Source organism: Pelmatolapia mariae, linkage group LG18, assembly GCF_036321145.2.
Source record: "Pelmatolapia mariae isolate MD_Pm_ZW linkage group LG18, Pm_UMD_F_2, whole genome shotgun sequence".
NCBI classification, from domain to species: Eukaryota; Metazoa; Chordata; class Actinopteri; order Cichliformes; family Cichlidae; genus Pelmatolapia; species Pelmatolapia mariae.
The window spans coordinates 13,631,209-13,648,147 of record NC_086243.1 but is presented as its reverse complement, the minus strand read 5'-3'; the positions used below and the strand labels follow the sequence as shown (position 1 = coordinate 13,648,147).

The 16,939-nt window shown below is 39.1% G+C and overlaps 1 protein-coding gene across 4 annotated transcripts; it reads left to right on the top strand.

Moving 5' to 3' along the window:
- Positions 1–6,065: 6,065 nt before the first annotated feature.
- LOC134616644 (spindlin-W-like) lies at positions 6,066–12,910 on the top strand. Of its 4 annotated transcripts, none has more exons than XM_063461572.1 (5): positions 6,066–6,107; positions 7,355–7,396; positions 8,115–8,374; positions 11,190–11,423; positions 11,796–12,910. In XM_063461572.1, exons 2-5 carry the CDS (start codon positions 7,377–7,379, stop codon positions 11,999–12,001), a joined length of 720 nt encoding a protein of 239 aa, XP_063317642.1. In that variant the 5' UTR covers positions 6,066–6,107; positions 7,355–7,376; the 3' UTR covers positions 12,002–12,910. The 4 variants fall into 4 exon arrangements, with proteins under 4 accessions (XP_063317642.1, XP_063317640.1, XP_063317644.1 ...); XM_063461570.1 differs by lacking the exon at positions 6,066–6,107 and adding an exon at positions 6,616–6,732; XM_063461573.1 differs by lacking the exon at positions 6,066–6,107 and adding an exon at positions 6,820–7,229.
- Positions 12,911–16,939: the final 4,029 nt, after the last annotated feature.

Sequence of the window (16,939 nt, the reverse complement as noted above, 5' to 3'; positions counted from 1 at the left end):
ACATGGATTTAAAAGGTAATTTTTCTCTCACTATAAAAGTGTGAACTTCGACTTTTGGGATTTGAATTTACTAAACTATTTGTTTAAAAGTGAGCCACTCAAAGCTAAAGACAGGTGTGGCCTGCAGTGAACCTGCTGAAAAAAAAAATCTTTCCACAGTTCTATATAAATGAAATTTCTCCTTAGATAAATGTGACCAAAGACGCTGTTTGAAAACTCTATCAGACCTGTGAAACTGTCTCTCTGAAGGGGAATTAGCTTTCATCTTAACATGAAAGAAAGCACAGGAACAGTCAGCAGCCTGCTGTATAAACACATCCATGTGTAGTTCTGTATCTTGTGACCTTACAGTCTCTCAAAACCCTTTGAAATCCAGTTCATAATACTCGAGACACTGTATCATCATGTTTGGTCTTGATATGTCTCACGGGGTTGTACCAAGCATATTTGCAATTTTATCCTCAGAGAAAAAGGCGAACTGTGATCCAGATAGGAAGAGAGCCCATCTAATTAAAGCTGCTGATCAGCAGCACGTCTCTTTTAGCCCAATACTCTGCTCTCTCTCTCTCTCTCTCTCTCTCTCACACACACACATACAGGTTTAATTTCAGACATGCATGACACAGCCATGATATACCTTTAGCTCTGCCTTAGCTCAGGTTGCATAGAGATGGTGCTAATAATAGTGATATCTAATCAATGCACACACACACACTAACCTTGAGCTGACTTTGTAACTACACTATGCAATCTCCCTGCAAGACTTGACAAAAACCATCCAAAGTATTTCTCAGCAGGATGCAGATAATTTCTGCGCAGGAGAGCGTGCTTGATCTATGAGTGTCTCCTCAGTCCGATAAAGGAGCACACAGAAGAGCTGAAAAGTTGGAAGGAGAGGAGGATACCTCTATTTTTGGAGTCTGTATTCTCATGGTGTCCCAGGGGAGAGAGCCGCTGTGGGCTCCCCTCCTGTGACGGCAGCGCTGGTGAAACCTCCAAGGAGCAGAACGTGTCAGTCAGTCAGACAAGTAAACATGGGGATTCGTATTTTGGAGCTTTGTAATCACACAACTTTCAGCAGAAATCAACAAAATCACGTGGAAGAGATACTGAAACTGGTTTTGGAAATAATTTACACTCACTCCAAACTTAATTTTGCCCAGAAAACTGTGTGCGTTGCACTGATGAACTGAAGGCCTTGTTGAAAAAGAAGCCGGACCACTTCTCCAACATGCGGGCATTTTCTGTTGCTGTGACAACAGCAAGGACCAGAGGAGGCATCCTTGGATGCTGGACAGCTTTTGTGTCTATACAACACTGGCTTTCTCACAAATGCTGTCAGCTTTATGGTTCACCGTCTCTGACTCAGACTGCACAGTGTTCTCGTCTGCGGTGAACTGATCTGGAATATATGCGGTCAGAGTGTTTTAATCTAGAACAGGAATTTCATAATTAGATTAAGGAGCTCACTCAGATCACCACAATAGCTGCTAATGGAGGATAGATAATGACTTCCATCAAATCAGCAAATCCAGTTGAGAGCTTGTGGTTTTTAAAAAGCCACTGTGGAGTTTGCATCCCAGTGGGTGACTGAATAGACAAAAGTACTGGACCACACCTCATAACCTTTAAATTCAGATGCTTCCAGTCCCACAGATTTATAAAATGAAGCACCTAGCCATGTGGTCTGCCTTTGCAAACATTTGTGAAAGAAGGGGTCATTCTCACTGAATTTGTGCATGCTGCTGTAATAAGATGCAGGATGTTGCAACAATTTAGTTTGCAAAATTTCGTCCCTCCTAGTTACTCCACAATCAGCTGTAAATGGCATTATTAAGTGTTTAGGAGCTACAACAACTCACCCAGGCAGTAGCAGAGCAAGTATTTAGAGAGTGCTGAGAAGCAGGGTGCGGAGAAGTCTCCAATGCTCTGCTGATTCAGTTACTGCAGAGTTATAAACCTCCTCTGGCATTAACATCAGCACAAAAAGTGTGCACCAAGAGCTTCATGACATGAGTTTCCACAGCTGAGCAGGCCTGTAGGGGTAATGTGCAGTGTTGGGTAAGTTACTTTAAAAAAGTAATTAATTACTATTACTAATTACTTAGTCAATATTGTATTTAAAATACTTATCTAATTACTGTGTCAGAAAAGTAACTTAAGTACTACATAAGTATTTAACTAAATACTTCTTAAAATCCACATAAACCTTGAGTGGACAAACAATAGAAATTAAACTCTTTAAATAATAAATAAATTTTTTTAAAGACGGACACGCTACAGTACGCAGCGGTAGCATCTGTTCCACAATGTAGCCTGCCAGGGCTGGACTGGGACAAAAAAAATCGGCCCGGGCATTTTGACTAGAGACCGGCCCGCCAGGTATTATAGGAAAAACCATAAAGCCTTTGAATGAAAACAAACGCTGTTGTCACAGTGATGTACACTGTCTTGTTGGTATAAATGTATCAATCTAATAAACTTAAACCTACACCATCCTCCCTATTCTGGTATTGGTCGAGTTAACCTCCTGAACTATCTACAACACATAGTGAAAACCTGAAAGTAAGACAGAGAAGACTAGAGGTGAGACATGATCATTACTGATTACTGATGACAGATTTAGATATATTTTCATAAACCATTCATTTGCCACATCAATGAACAGCATGGCAGGGCAAAATATTTTTTCTAACATGGCAACCTTTAAAAAGTGAAAGGAGACAGAGAGACAGATGAGAAAGAAAAACTTAATTGACTTTTTGATGGCATTTCACACACAGTACTGGTACAGTATCTAGAAAATGTGGGAAAATACTGGCATCATAAACAGTACTTAGCTACTTCTGAAGAAATTATGATGGGACCCTAAAAAAATACTATGTACAATAATGGATTTCTATACATTTTACATCAGATGAAAACGTTTGTTGTAAGATTCAGAGCGATAAACAAACAAGAGAGAAAAGCTGATCAGCTGATCACTGATCAGTTTCATGATTGAAGTAGAAACAGAGGGAGATCACCATCGGCCCACCGGGCAAATGCCCGGTATGCCCGATGGCCAGTCCAGCTATGTAGCCTGCAGTCATATTTTAAGCTCACCTTCATACGCTTTCTGTGCTGCTGAAGTAAAATCACGTTTTGCTGCTTAGCAGGAGTTTCCGCGGTGTTATCCATGGATGATGAACAAGGATCACTCAGAAGTGTTCGTCTATGCTCTGTGTCAGGCGCTTCAGTAGATTACTCGCGCTATTAACAGCAGCCGATAGTTTTTTCTCCCCAGCACATAGCTTACATGTTGCTGTAATGTTCTTGTCTGCTTGTTTCAGAAACGGGAATATGTCCATTTCGTAAAACAGCCACAGGCTTCAGCCGAGTCCGACGTCTTCCGCTGTAGAATACGACTATGCAGCAAACTGGCGCGAAATGACGTACAGCTGCACTACAGCGATGTTAGAGCGGCAGAGTTTATTTTTACCTTTAGAAGATAAATTAATGAAATTAAATAATGATATTCAGCGAGTTTAGTTACTTACAATGTAACGCAAGTACATTGTAAGTAACTGTATTTAAAATACCTAAAAATGAACAGTAATTAGTTACTCTACTTTTTCAGTGGAAAAGTATTTTAAATACAGTACACCCAACACTGGTAATGTGGAGGTGGGCTGGTGCTTTTGTCCATATAGTGCAAGTCCAAGGAGTGCAGATGAAGTTAAACATATGTTTATCCATTTCTTTAAGAAGCAGAAGCAGTGATCAGTGATTTCATTTAACCACTCAGGTTACCCCGCCAATATTAGGATCATTAATGCTGGCAATGCTGTAAAGCTTTGACAGTGCCAGTAACAGGTGAGCATTACAAATCCTCTTTTTTTACAACATTCCCAGTTGGTTGGTTACTTCTGTGTCCTGTTGGGGGGAAACCTCACTCTAAGTAAGATTCAGTTCAATTCAGATTAAATTTGGTTTCATTTGTCAGGAAAAATAAAGAAATGTTGCTAGTGCTGTTAATTATATTGTTGATGTGTGAATTTTAATTTCTTTCTGTTTGAGATTTTAAAGGTCTAGAACAGGTATATAACCACAAAAACACTTTGATAGCAGTCAACTGAAAGCAATGTCACTCACATTTGAAGCAAAGCATCAGCCTGCGTGAGAAATTTGATCAAACTAAAGAATAAAACTAAGTTCAGTTTTCTTTACAAAGATCCAAATCACAAAGGCAGTCACCTCAAGGTGCTTTATTTCTGTGGCTGGTTGTGGGTGATGAGGTGGAGGACATTTACACACACACCCTCCTCCCTCCCCCTTTTTTTGCTTTTGTATGTTTACAAAAAAAACATTTTTTTTACAGTTTTAGTAAAAGGATGCAGAGGCTTCAATTAAGATGCCAAAACAGTTCGTATTTGGTTAGGTGCCACATCTGGCTAATTATTAAGAATTTTAATGAAATGATATAAGAACGAAGAAGGATAAGAAGACAGTCATGCATCAGCTACTGGGAGCCAGCCAACCATCATTAGACATACACTAAATATACATACAAGCAGATTTTACCGCAAACAGCGAGTGAACTCCCAGCATACTGACCGGAGGCAGCCATTCACAGGAACTGTAGAAACAAAGAGGACAGAACAACCGTGTGAAATACTATTAAATAGATAGAGACAAACAATACTTTAAAAGAAAGCTAAAATAATCCCAGAATAAGCAGTGGTGAGTACTCCGCCTACACACAAACAGAACAATGTTACACATATGTACTCATTTTCTGTCCACAATAACAGTTATGGCAGTTATGGCTGTTTAATCCTTTGTATCTGCCATGTGATTGGCTCTCCCCTGCTATGTTTGTTTTTCTGTAATTTAATATAAGTATGACAACCTTAGCGTGTATTACATTTTGTGTATAATAAATGGTCATTAGTTTGTGCACTGTTTTTATTCACCTTCTGATCACAGATGAGTCATGCACATACAGGTGGTTTGGCACAAGATAAAACCAAGAGCTTTCACCCTGAAAATGTACGTGCACACACACACACACACACACACACACACACACACACACACACACACACACACACACACACACACACACACACAGCGAGCGAGAGAGATAGAGAGAGAGAGGTACTCTATCGTTCACTCTGCAGAGCAACGAGTCCATCGCTGAAGTCTGTTAAAAGCCCAGACACAGTACCAGAGAGTTTATGTTTAGTCTGACATCTTGTGGTGGAATTAAACACTTCACCTACAAAAACGACCAATCATGCCTTTCGTGTAGCACTTACTACATTCACAAATAAAAACTGCAGCTCTTTTGGTTAAAAGTTAACGTGTTTTAGATTGTGTCAAATTCTTGGACATGGCTTGAAATTTCTCTCAAATGTTACAAATATCTTTTGATCAATTACCAAACCATTAGTTGCAACAGTTGAATTATTAAAGCAATAAATATTAAATAAATACTGTTATGGTAAAATATAAACTAAAAATGAAACAATTACATCTACTATACATAAAAAATTTCATTTATTTTATCCACTAAAATACCCGACATACTCAGATGTGTGTCTCAAAACAGGAATGTAAAACTATGCCTTTGTGCCATCAGAAACTGAATTTGAATAAGTTAAATTCAAATCTGAATTGCTCAACTTAAATAAAAGCTTCTAAAACTGAATTTGAATTAGCCTAATTTAAAATCCAATGTATTGGTTTGAAAATGATTGTCACTAAATTGAAACTGAATTTTATATTTTGAAAATGAATTATTTGAATTTGAAATTGGATTCCATCCTTCTTTAAATTTAGCTCTTGAATGCTTTCAATTTCACTTTGCACCATTCAGTTCTTAAATTCAGTTTTTTTGGGTCATCCTACATTATGGAAGCCGTGTGGAAAACAGTACCAGATTCAGTAAAAAAAAAAAAAGTATCCATAACTCGAAATTTCGACTTATTTTCTCGACATTTCAACCTATTAACTCGAAAAGTAACTCAAAATTTCGAGTTAGCTCTGTAATCTACGTGAATGACGTCATTTTCTTGTTACCCGGAAGGATATGACTCAGAGGAACGCGCACTCAAAACCGGATGGTGAGCTACCAATGTATAGCAACAAATTGGCGCTTTCGAGAGTACCTTTGCTGGTGGTAACGCCACGTGATTCAGCTAATAACACAAGGATTTCATCATTTGTGAAGTCACGCTGAAAATACTCAGCAATTTGTGCATTCATGACTGGCTGTAATACTGGTAGTTTAGCAATTGTAGCTGAGGACTTCAGCTTCCGGGTAACAAGGAAATGACGCAATTCACATAGGTGTTACTGATTGGCAGCGCTAACTCGAAATTTCGAGTTTCTTTTCTCAAAATTTTGAGTTAAAAAGTCAAAATTTTTGAGCTACTTTTTTTGAAATTTCGAGTTAATAAGTTGAAATTTCCACAAATATGACTCGAAATTTCGAGTTATGGATACTTTTTTTAGTGGAGGAAATGGGCTTCCATAAAAAATATGGAAACCTTGTATGTTTTTAAAGTTATTCGCGGTTGGATAAAATCAAAAGGAAAAATGTACAGTTTACTACGAAACCCACAGTCCTTTGCGCGCTACGTGTTCCTCTTGGTAGTTGTAGTCAGCAAATCCGGCTCGTTTCCGTGTGTCTTGCTTTAGGTGGAGGAATCTGCTCTGCAAAGACAAACACGTGAAATTATTGATCAGGTAGGGCAAACAGCTTATTTTGCTGGCTCCCGCCTAGTGAACTAGTCGACCACAGATGTAATATAAGCTATTTTTTCATGTTCAATCTTTATTTTTTCCGGTAATCCAGAAGCTGCAGACAGGGTGCGAAATCAGCGCTTACATGGCGATGCATTTCCTTTTGTTCAGCTAGCTTATGTGCAGAAATGCAGAAGCCAAAATCTCATAAATGTTTCTCGTTAAAAAAATGAAAGGTGACTGAGGGGATTTCCTGGCGTTAACCACCTACGTGGTCCAATTTTAGACACACTGTTGCTTGGCATTTCCGACGGCACTCCGAACGGCGGCGTTTATTCAGCTAGCCTCGGCGAAGTTACACATTTATTAGCCATAAAAACTTAGCTGTGTAAATATGTAACCTGTAGTCGTGTTAGCATTGTTAGCGTTAGCAGCGGGCTTGTCGCAGTAATGTTGTTTACATCCGGTAATGCTTGTTCGCATGGATGTGGTTGATTGAGGTGAGGGCTGCAAACCTGCCGGGGAACTTGAGTTTGCTCCTCTTTGCCAGAAATATTCTGATTATATGATCACATTTCAGCAGGTCCTGTTACACTCATTAAATGACTTGTCTTGTTTCTCACAGGGTTGTGTGAATTTATGGAAACATGTCAAAGAAACGGGGCAGGTAGGCTCATTCAGCAAGTCAGATTTAACACCTTTGACCCTGCTGTTACAATGTAACACAGTACACACACACACTTCACTTTATACTTCCACTTTGAATGACACTGTGGTAACATATGGTCAGATCATCAGTCAGCACTTAAATATAAGCTTAAACGTTTACTGACCTGGAAAATATGACCAGTGGTGACCAGTTGTCTGTAACCAGTCCATCCAGATATTATGCTCAGATGTGAGTGCTAAGATGATAATTATAAATATTGTTATTTGAGCTTGTTTATCAGCATAGCAGGAGCTTTTAATTATTAACCTGGCATATTGTAATCTTGATAAGAAAGCGTATGGGCCACTTAAAAAAAAAAAATGTTTTTGCTGTCTGTTTATGGTATAGATACAACAGCCAACTCTCTACATTATATTTTCACACAATATCTGTGAAGTTAAAGGCTTTAAAGATTCAGTAGTGTAAAAGACGACAGCCCATAGCAGATTTTTCTTTGAAGCTCGACTTTGAAGTGATGGCTTTTGAATATTAAATTGAAAATTGTTTCACACTCATTTGTTTATGTAACATTTTGATAGTTCTCATTGTTTGGGTTGACTGAACTCTTTGTCATAAGAGGTAACGCAAACAATATACTGATGGAACAGCTTAAGTTCATCATACCCGCACTAACGTATGAATGCTAACATGGCGCTTGCTCCATTCCTGTTTACAGGAAGCGCAGCAGTGGAGAGCTGAGTGAGAGCTCGGCGTCGACCCTGAGTCCGGACCCTGACAACCTACTGGGCCGCAGGATTCAGCACACCTGGAGGGAGAAGGGCAACGTAACCAAATGGAAGGGCACAGTTTTGGAGCGCCTGTCTGTGAACACCTCCCTCTACATGGTCAAATATGACGGCTTCGATTGCGTCTACGGAATCGAGCTCTTCAAAGACAGCCGGGTATCCAACCTGCAGGTCCTGGCAGAGAAAGTTGGTGAGTGTCATGATGAAAATCTAATCACTGATATTTTGCTTGAATTTAAATTCAAGCAAAATATCCAAAAATACCATTTAAATTATTGAAATTTAAATGGACTTTGTCATGTCTGCAGTGCATTACGCTGCATGTCACTTTTTTGAAGCATTCCCCGTTGAATCTCGTGTTGGTGTTTATCTCATTTAGGTCTGAGGGGATACACTGTGAAGCAAATTTGCCATAGCTGTGCATTAGCCGCCTCGATTAAACCTAAAATCCCAGTCGAAGATAATGCGCATCACGCTGGTAGACATGAACTTTGTTTCCCCTCTGAGGTATTGCACATTCTCACTAAGGTTTTTTGTGGCACTGCCCTCTGGTGACATTACATAGCCACAGCATGCAGATGACCATCTGTAAAGCTGTGCACAGGCTCTGCGTAGGAGCCGTTATTTACCCTGGTGATCTAGTCAGGTAAAAAAAGAAAAAAAAGAGCCACCTTTGTAATGTTGAAAACTCTGGTTTTAGGCTCTACATGGCTCGCTAATCTCTATTCATAGCACACCCTTAGGTGTGGTGACTAACTTTGTGTATTTAATAGCAACACCACTACTGCTGGTTACGCAAAACACACCTCTCTCTTTTTACTTGAGGACCGTATTAAACAGCATAATAATTTACCAGTATATAAAATGATTTAAATTTCAGTGGCTTATTGGTTTATATCAGGATACCTTATTTTACATGGTGAGATGTTAATATGTTATAACTAGAGATGGCACGATACCACTTTTTTATGTCCGATACCGATATCATAAATTTGGATATCTGCCGATACCGATATGAATCCGATATAGTGTGTTTTTTAATCAATAAAACTGTTTTTTTAATATCTTGCTGCATTTTGTATAAGTTCATACTCAAGTTTAAATAAACAACAACACTAAAGCTATTCTGTTATACCTGTATGTAAAAAATACACTGCACCCAAAATATTTCATAGTTCAGCAATACTGATCAATCTAATAAACTTAAACCTACTCCATCCTTCCTATTCTGGTATTTTAAAGAGCACTTAGCAGAAATATTAAGCAACCTAACTAATAGGGTTGCAAACTCCCAGCAAAAAAAAAATAGGGAACCACCCCCACCCTCATGATGCTTAATCGACGTAATCAACTTTAATTTGATGCAGTGTGAAAAAAAATGCACAGATATAAATTATTTTTCAAGAATAATTAAATAGATTCAACATCTTTCTTCTACAGAATTGCAGACTGCACAGATGGTATCTTCCCAAAGGAAAAAGTACTAGCTTACTAGGGTATATTAGACTTAACAGTTACTATATACAGTAATGGACTTCTATACATTTTACATCAGATTGAAACTTTGGGTGTAAGATTCAGATAATTATTTATTAAAAGCTAGACATTTTAAATGAGAATAAGAAAGAAAAGTATGTCTTCGTGCCCCCCTTTTCCCTGTTAATGCCCTATCGGCCCCCCTGGCTAAACTTTGCTAGATCCGCCCCTGCACAGTTACCAGCCGTCAGCTACATAGAAAAGGATCCTGCTCTAGAAAGTAATATTAAATAAATTCTAACAACAGATTATCAAGCTTAAACGTGCTGCTGTTGTTCAGCTGCTGGTTTCCTCTTTCTGGTGCAAAGCGGGCCAAAAACAAAGAAGAGAGACGGACTTGCGACAGAAAAGCCGATCAGCTGATCATTAATCAGCTTCACGATTGAAGTAGCAGCAGGAGAGGGAGTGAGAGAGAAGAGGCACTCGCTCCATATATCGGTTGTTAAGCTTAACGTGGGAATGCTTTACAAACATTCAGAGATGAACTTACACACTTGCTTTACTTCTCTCTGGGATGACTTCCTCGGAGATGAAATGCCGGTTTTGTAGCGAGGCTACAAATACACACAGCCGCTCTATCACGTGAGCACACTGCTCCGACGTGCTACGGTTATGAGCCGAGTTACGCCGTGTCGCAAGTTTTGTGAGGTGCTTTTTTGATATTTAATGGATCGGATTACATTTTTTATTTCTCTCCGATATCCGATCCAGTAATTTACGTCAGTATCAGACCGATACCGATACGTAATATCGGACCGATACTGATACGTAATATCAGATCGGTCCATCTCTAGTTATAACTGCACATTTAACACCTGAGATATTTTAACACAAGAAAACAAAGTAAAATTTCTGCAGTACATCTCAGTTTTTATACATGAAATAAGAAATGCTGTGTAGCTGCTGAAAGAAGTCTGTGAGCATGACTCTGGGCTTAAATTATAAGAAATAATTGTGTAAAAGTTCTGGTTGCTCATTACCCAGACTGTCCTATAAATATAAAACAGAAACTTTCTGTTAATTCACAGAAATCTAACCTTAGAGAAAACAGAAATTTCACTAATTGTTAGTGTGAACATTTTTTTCTGTCTTTTAATTGTTTATCCATTAATAAATTACTTTGGTGTATTATGAATGCCCACCGGGGAGGTCTTTATCAGCAAGAAAACCTGTAAAACGTATAAAAATACGTCCAGTGAACCAGATTGGCATCTTTCCTGGGCCAATTCTGGCCCCGGGGCCTTATTTTTGACACCCTGGCTGAACATGATGATCTTTGTCGTCCTTTACTAAGAAATAGTCTTTTATTTTCTAATTTAAAATGTAAAGCTGACAGCATCAGAATAAAGCATTGGGGGAATTATAATGTCATATAAAATACATTTTAGTGTTTTCATTTATCCTGTCGTCTTGGGTCTGTAAATTTTTTTGATTGATGGACTCATCGAAGTGTCTTCTCATTTCCACAGTGAACAATAAGATCAAGGTGCCTCCTGGGGCGGAGGAGCTGGTGGGTCGAGCAGTGGAGCATCTGTTCGAGAAGGAGGACGGGGAGAAAAATGAGTGGCGAGGCATGGTGTTGTCCCGGGCCCCAATCATGACCCACTGGTATTACATCACCTACGAGAAGGACCCGGTGCTCTACATGTACCAGCTGTGGGACGACTATAAGGACGGGGACCTGCGCGTCTTGCCGGAGTCAGGTATGGTAATGTGAGCTTCGCTGTCAGTGTGCATAAAACTGTCAGTGTTTTATATTTCCGATCCTCCTGGAAAAGTGGGAGGAAGAGAACAGGACAAATTTACATAGTCTGCATTGCAAAACACTCCAGCATCTCTGGCTCGTTCTTCTCCTCCTGAACATTTTGTGCAGAATTTCTGCTTAGTTAGGAGAGTGTGATCTGCTGCTTTAGAGGAATTTATTCATGAATGAACTGTGGCAAGCACGGGTGGTGGGTTAAAGGTCATGTTCAAACGACAGGTAACAGACTTGGAAGCCTGTTGCAAATACACATATGTGGCTGAGTAAATTCTGTCCAGCACGGCATCATGTGGTTTTTCTGTGTGCCATCCAGAGAACAAACACCTGCTGCCAGCGGACAGGAAGCCAGGTGAGGAGCCAGAGAGCCTCGTCGGGAAGCAGGTAGAGTACGTCACAGATAACGGTCTGAAGAGGACGGGTTTGGTCATCTACCAGGTCCCGGCGAAGCCCACTGTCTACTACATAAAGTATGACGACGATGTTCACATCCACGTCTACGACCTGGTGAAGACCACCTAGTACTGACTGTCTGGTTTCATCTTCAGCTGTTGGCTCAAGTTTTACCCCAACAAGTCGTTACCTGTTAAAGTGTTAAAGGTTTCAGCTTTCCTCCAGTGGGAGGCAACATGCCGAAAAGGCCATTTTTTTTTTCTCATCTTGTCCCATATGGGCCTGCGTCATTCTATGATAACAACACATCTTGGTTTTGATTCTGAATTTTAAGTTGAACTTAAAATATGGCACTTAAAGTCCTCTTCCATGTAAATAAAGCAGATCTGAGATCAGCTGTGTAGCCCAGCAGGTGAAATGGAGTAAATCGCACGCGTTGCTGTATGGTGCGACTCCCAAACTCAACAAAAGTTCACACAACACATCAAACTAATGTTTTTCTTTTCTCTTTTCTATACTTGTGTTATTTATTTGAATCTGGAATATCTGGCTCTGCTGCTGGTAAGGAAACAAACAAAAAAACAACAAAGAAAACTGTGTCTGCTGTGCTTCATGTGTGTCACTTGGTAGGCCTCAGTTTGTTCAATATAGAAAACCATGTGTGCTGATTTCCCATCGCAGTGAACTCAGATTTCTGTTGACTTGTATAAGCATTAATGAGACTGGTGTCTCGCGTGAATATAAAAACAGAATAAGTGAAAAATCCATGTATGATATTTCTGTTCCGTTTAATCATTCAAACTGTCAGTTTTTCTACATTAAAATATATCAGAAACACTGATGTTGATGTCAAGTTGTTTGAGACGGTGTTTGTGCTACGCACTATTTATGTAGTTCAAATTGGCGACCAACAATGTTTAGTATTTTGGACTGAAAGTCTTCATTATTTGCCAAAAATGAATGAAATACTGTTCATTGTGACCCTAAATATGTTTTGTTCTGTAAATAAAAAAGACATTTTTATGAACGTACAACAAAGCTGGTTGTATTTTCTTTTCCAGATGTTTCCTATTAACACGTTTATCTTGAGTGCTGTTAAGATTTATGACCAGGGAGCATGATGCATGAGTTTAGCCAAACAGAAAACACTCACTAGTCACTCATAAAACAAGTCAGACTTGAGATTTTAGAGATGAAACACACTGAAAAGACCTTTCATGTGTTGTGAAGTGTATTATCTTACAGTCTCCAGTTATGCATGCTCACCTGTATATTAAATAGAAAGTGCTTTCAGAAATAATTTTGACTTCTTTCTACACAGTTACATGAGCTGAGAGACGTCTCTCCTTGACCTTCACTGAATGCTTCAAAACACTGAATGAACTCAGCTACTCTACACATTTTTGTTCAGAAATGTTGCTTCATTTACAAGTTTTTCAAAAGCAGTCGCCCTCACTTTTCAGTGTCTCTGGTTAAATAACCCGAGACACCAGAGCTTGTTGATGGAGCGGTTGACTTTGCAGGTAGCCAGATTTTAGCTTTATTCATAAGGAGAAGCCTCTCTTTAACCCACAGTTCACTCTCATCCTGTTTATTGGAAAACCAGACTCAGTAGCTACTACACACTGGTGAATCAGCTGTACTTTATCCATTGAGTCACGTGGTTACCATGGCTAAAATAAGAAAATGTAAACACTGCTGTGGATAAAGTTTAGTTCTCCTGAGCCAAATTCCTAATTAGCTTCTATTTAAAGGTCAGGAAATCAGGGAACAGTTATTGACCTACACAGCTGATCATTTAGGATGAATATAATGTAAATATTCATTTATCTTACAGCTAAATGTTATTATAATCCCTAGTGTTTATCTTAAAAATGTTAGTTTTTTCCCCCATAAATTGGACTTTTAAAGCTTCCTCTGATTTTCTGTGAATATACTGGGAATAACTGTCAGCAGACATACACACAGTCCCCTCTGCATGTTTTAAATGCAAACATTGTTAAGACTACATGACTAGAAGATTACTTACAACTTATCAGTTAATCATCTTTTGCTGCTTGTGTTTTGTTACTTAAATGTATATCATGCTTGTAAATTTTTCATCACCACCACCAACAAGAGCATTAGAGAAGACCCTGCACAAATATTTGCACTTATTTAATTGCCAGACACAATTGTTCTCTGTCTGCTGATCAGTCGTCAGGCCCTGATCTTCTTGACCACACATGTAGCCACATGCGGACTCACTCTTCCTCCCCCGGAGTCTCTTCGAGGTGCCAGTTCTGTGGTGATGGGTGCCAGCACAGACATCGGGGAACAGTTGGCATACCATCACACCAGGCTTGGTGCCCAGATAGTAATAACAACGAGGAGGGAGTACATGCATTGCACAAGGTCTGTGCTCTTGAGAATGTGTCTGATGCAATTTGTCACCTGTTGTGCACTTCCTTTTACACATCCATCACTATTTTTGACCATTTTCTTTCCTCGTGAAACCATCTGCCTTAGTTGTTGGCAACAGTTTTTACTGTTTAGATATAATAATTACTCTCAAGTATCTTAGATCGTGACTCTGACTTTTCTCTGCTACAGTGTGCACTAAGTGCTTTCAGTCTTAACTCAGGAGAATGAGAAAGCATGAAGTGTTGTGGTATCGCTGCTGTGCCAGTTTCTGTCTGTGCTGTAGGTGTCAGATGTCTTTGAGGGGTTCATGGGCTCAATCAGTGAGAAAGACCCCTAAATGTTGTTGTTATTTTTTAATCAGTAGGAGTCAGACTTTTCTATTTCTCTGTCTCATGTAACCTACAATAGCGATCACACCAGAAATACAGCTAAAAAGCATTTAAAATAGCCACATTTGCTGCTGAAAGCTGCCTCGTCCATTAAATTAATAAATATTTTTCTTTTTCATCATGGGCCTAAAATTAAGAGGCTGAAATGAGCTACATGAGGTTGCATAGCACTATCCATACACTCAGTGAATTATATGAAAGCCTGTTGCGAGAGAATCCTCCGATCTATTTTTTTCTTCCTTTTATCATTATTGCAGTACCTTCCTCAAAAACCTTGAAACTTTGTCTGCATTCTTATTGGCCAATAAACAAATGCACTTGACTCTTTTGTGTTGCTTAGCAACACAAGCCAGACCCTGATTTTATATATGAAAAAGCAGGATTCAGCCAATCTGGAGACTACAGGGTGCAGAGTGATGGAGACCAGCCATGGTGCATTTTTAATTAAAACATTGCAAGCATTTATGAGTGAAAAGGGTGGAAGGCATTGTCTGTGGTCAAGATTATCAAAGCATGGTGACATGGTTACTAATTTCAGTTTCAGAGACAAAGATGAATGTAATCTGCATGACGGTTACATGTCAGCTTTGGATTTTAAGCAGTCCTTACTTTGTACTGATCTGATTCAAATAAAGTGAGTTTTAATTCATTTTAGGTGGGCTTGACCTTTCTGTCATAAGCACTTTGTTAGCAATGAATGGCAAAGATGGGGATTATTCAGGTCAACCGTGCAGGTAAAGAGAACAACAACAACAAAAAAAGATAAGTCTGTCTCTACGTTTTCATGTCTGTCTTGTCTTAATTGTTTTTACAATTTATTTAGTATAGATTTGTCTGCTCTTGCCCCTCTCTGCTTTTATTCAGCAACTGTATGCAGCTTCTCATGTTAGAATTTTACATAATGTGTGCTGGTTATTGTGATTAGTGTGACTTGATTATGTCTCTGTCTCTTATTTTCTCCCCTCTGCATTAGTTCAATTCTCCCATGTGTCTGAATATGACAAAAAGACCAAAGTGCAGTGGAGCACAGAGCAGGTCTGGTGTCTTCTGTGCTGTGTGAACACGGCTCTCAGTTTTCTTAGTGACTGTAGATATCTTACATTTGCTCAGGTCTGTTTGCTGATATTAATCCAAGCTCAGAAAAGGACCAAATCAGAGTCCACCTCATATACAGACCAAATACTGGCGGCCAAAAAAAAAGAAAAGAAAAGAAAAAGAAAAAGAAAAATCTTATTCTATATTATTTTGGACCTACTGGGCCCAAAGAACTGCGAGTACGTTCACAAGTCAGCCTAACGATACTTGTTATAATATTTGATATGTGATAACTGGTAGAACTGGTTTTGTGGTTCTTTTACCCTCTGGAGTGCAGTAAAAAGCACACACATGGCTACACGACTGTAACGACCTCTTCTGGTGGATTCACTGTCTGGTCACTAAGTAGGAGCTCGTATTTTATTCAGCGGGTCACTCACAACTTTGATACATACTAAAAAAAAAACCTACAGGAAGTAACAGCCTGTTCACAGAAGGATTTAGAGCCTCCTTGTTGATTGATTGGCTTATATTCATTCCTCTGTCTCAGCTGAAGACACTGTAGTTAATTGGACACAGTGATTCCTCAGGGATCTCCTCTGATCTTAGTGTGTGTATGAGAGAAAGAGTGAGAGCCAACCTGTTCAGTGGTGCTGATGTGACAAAATACAGAAATACAAGGATCTTTTTTTAAAAAACAGGTTTTATTTTGCAGTGTAAATAAAAGAAGTGCCATTTATTCCCATGTGTACAGATTAATGATCAATAAACAGTTTGAACAAAGCACAACGAGAATGAGCAAGCCCGAAAATAGACGTAGAAAAATAATACTGGGAAATTTTAGTCCTTTTTTTGTTTCTTGTACAAAGGGCTTTATAGCATTGTTATTACAGCATTTCCCTACGTGGCTTTTATAGTGTGTGATTCACTCGCTTAAATGATGCTTTTGATTGCAATTCTGCTGGTAATTAACATTACTGTGCAGCGAAACTCCTTCACACGGAGTGTGAATCAGAACATTTTATGTGATTTTTAAAGGGCAGGCTTCATATTGTTGCCTGCTGAATAAACAGGAAATTTCATCAACAGTGCCAACAATGAAACGTGAACGGCTCCTGAGCTGAAGAGCAGGTTCACATTGACGTGAAACTGAAGTTCACTGCTTGTGCTGAGAGGCAGACTGGGACTTGTTGTTCTTTGATCAGCGTCACAACAAAATCACTAGTCTTCCACTCAGCAC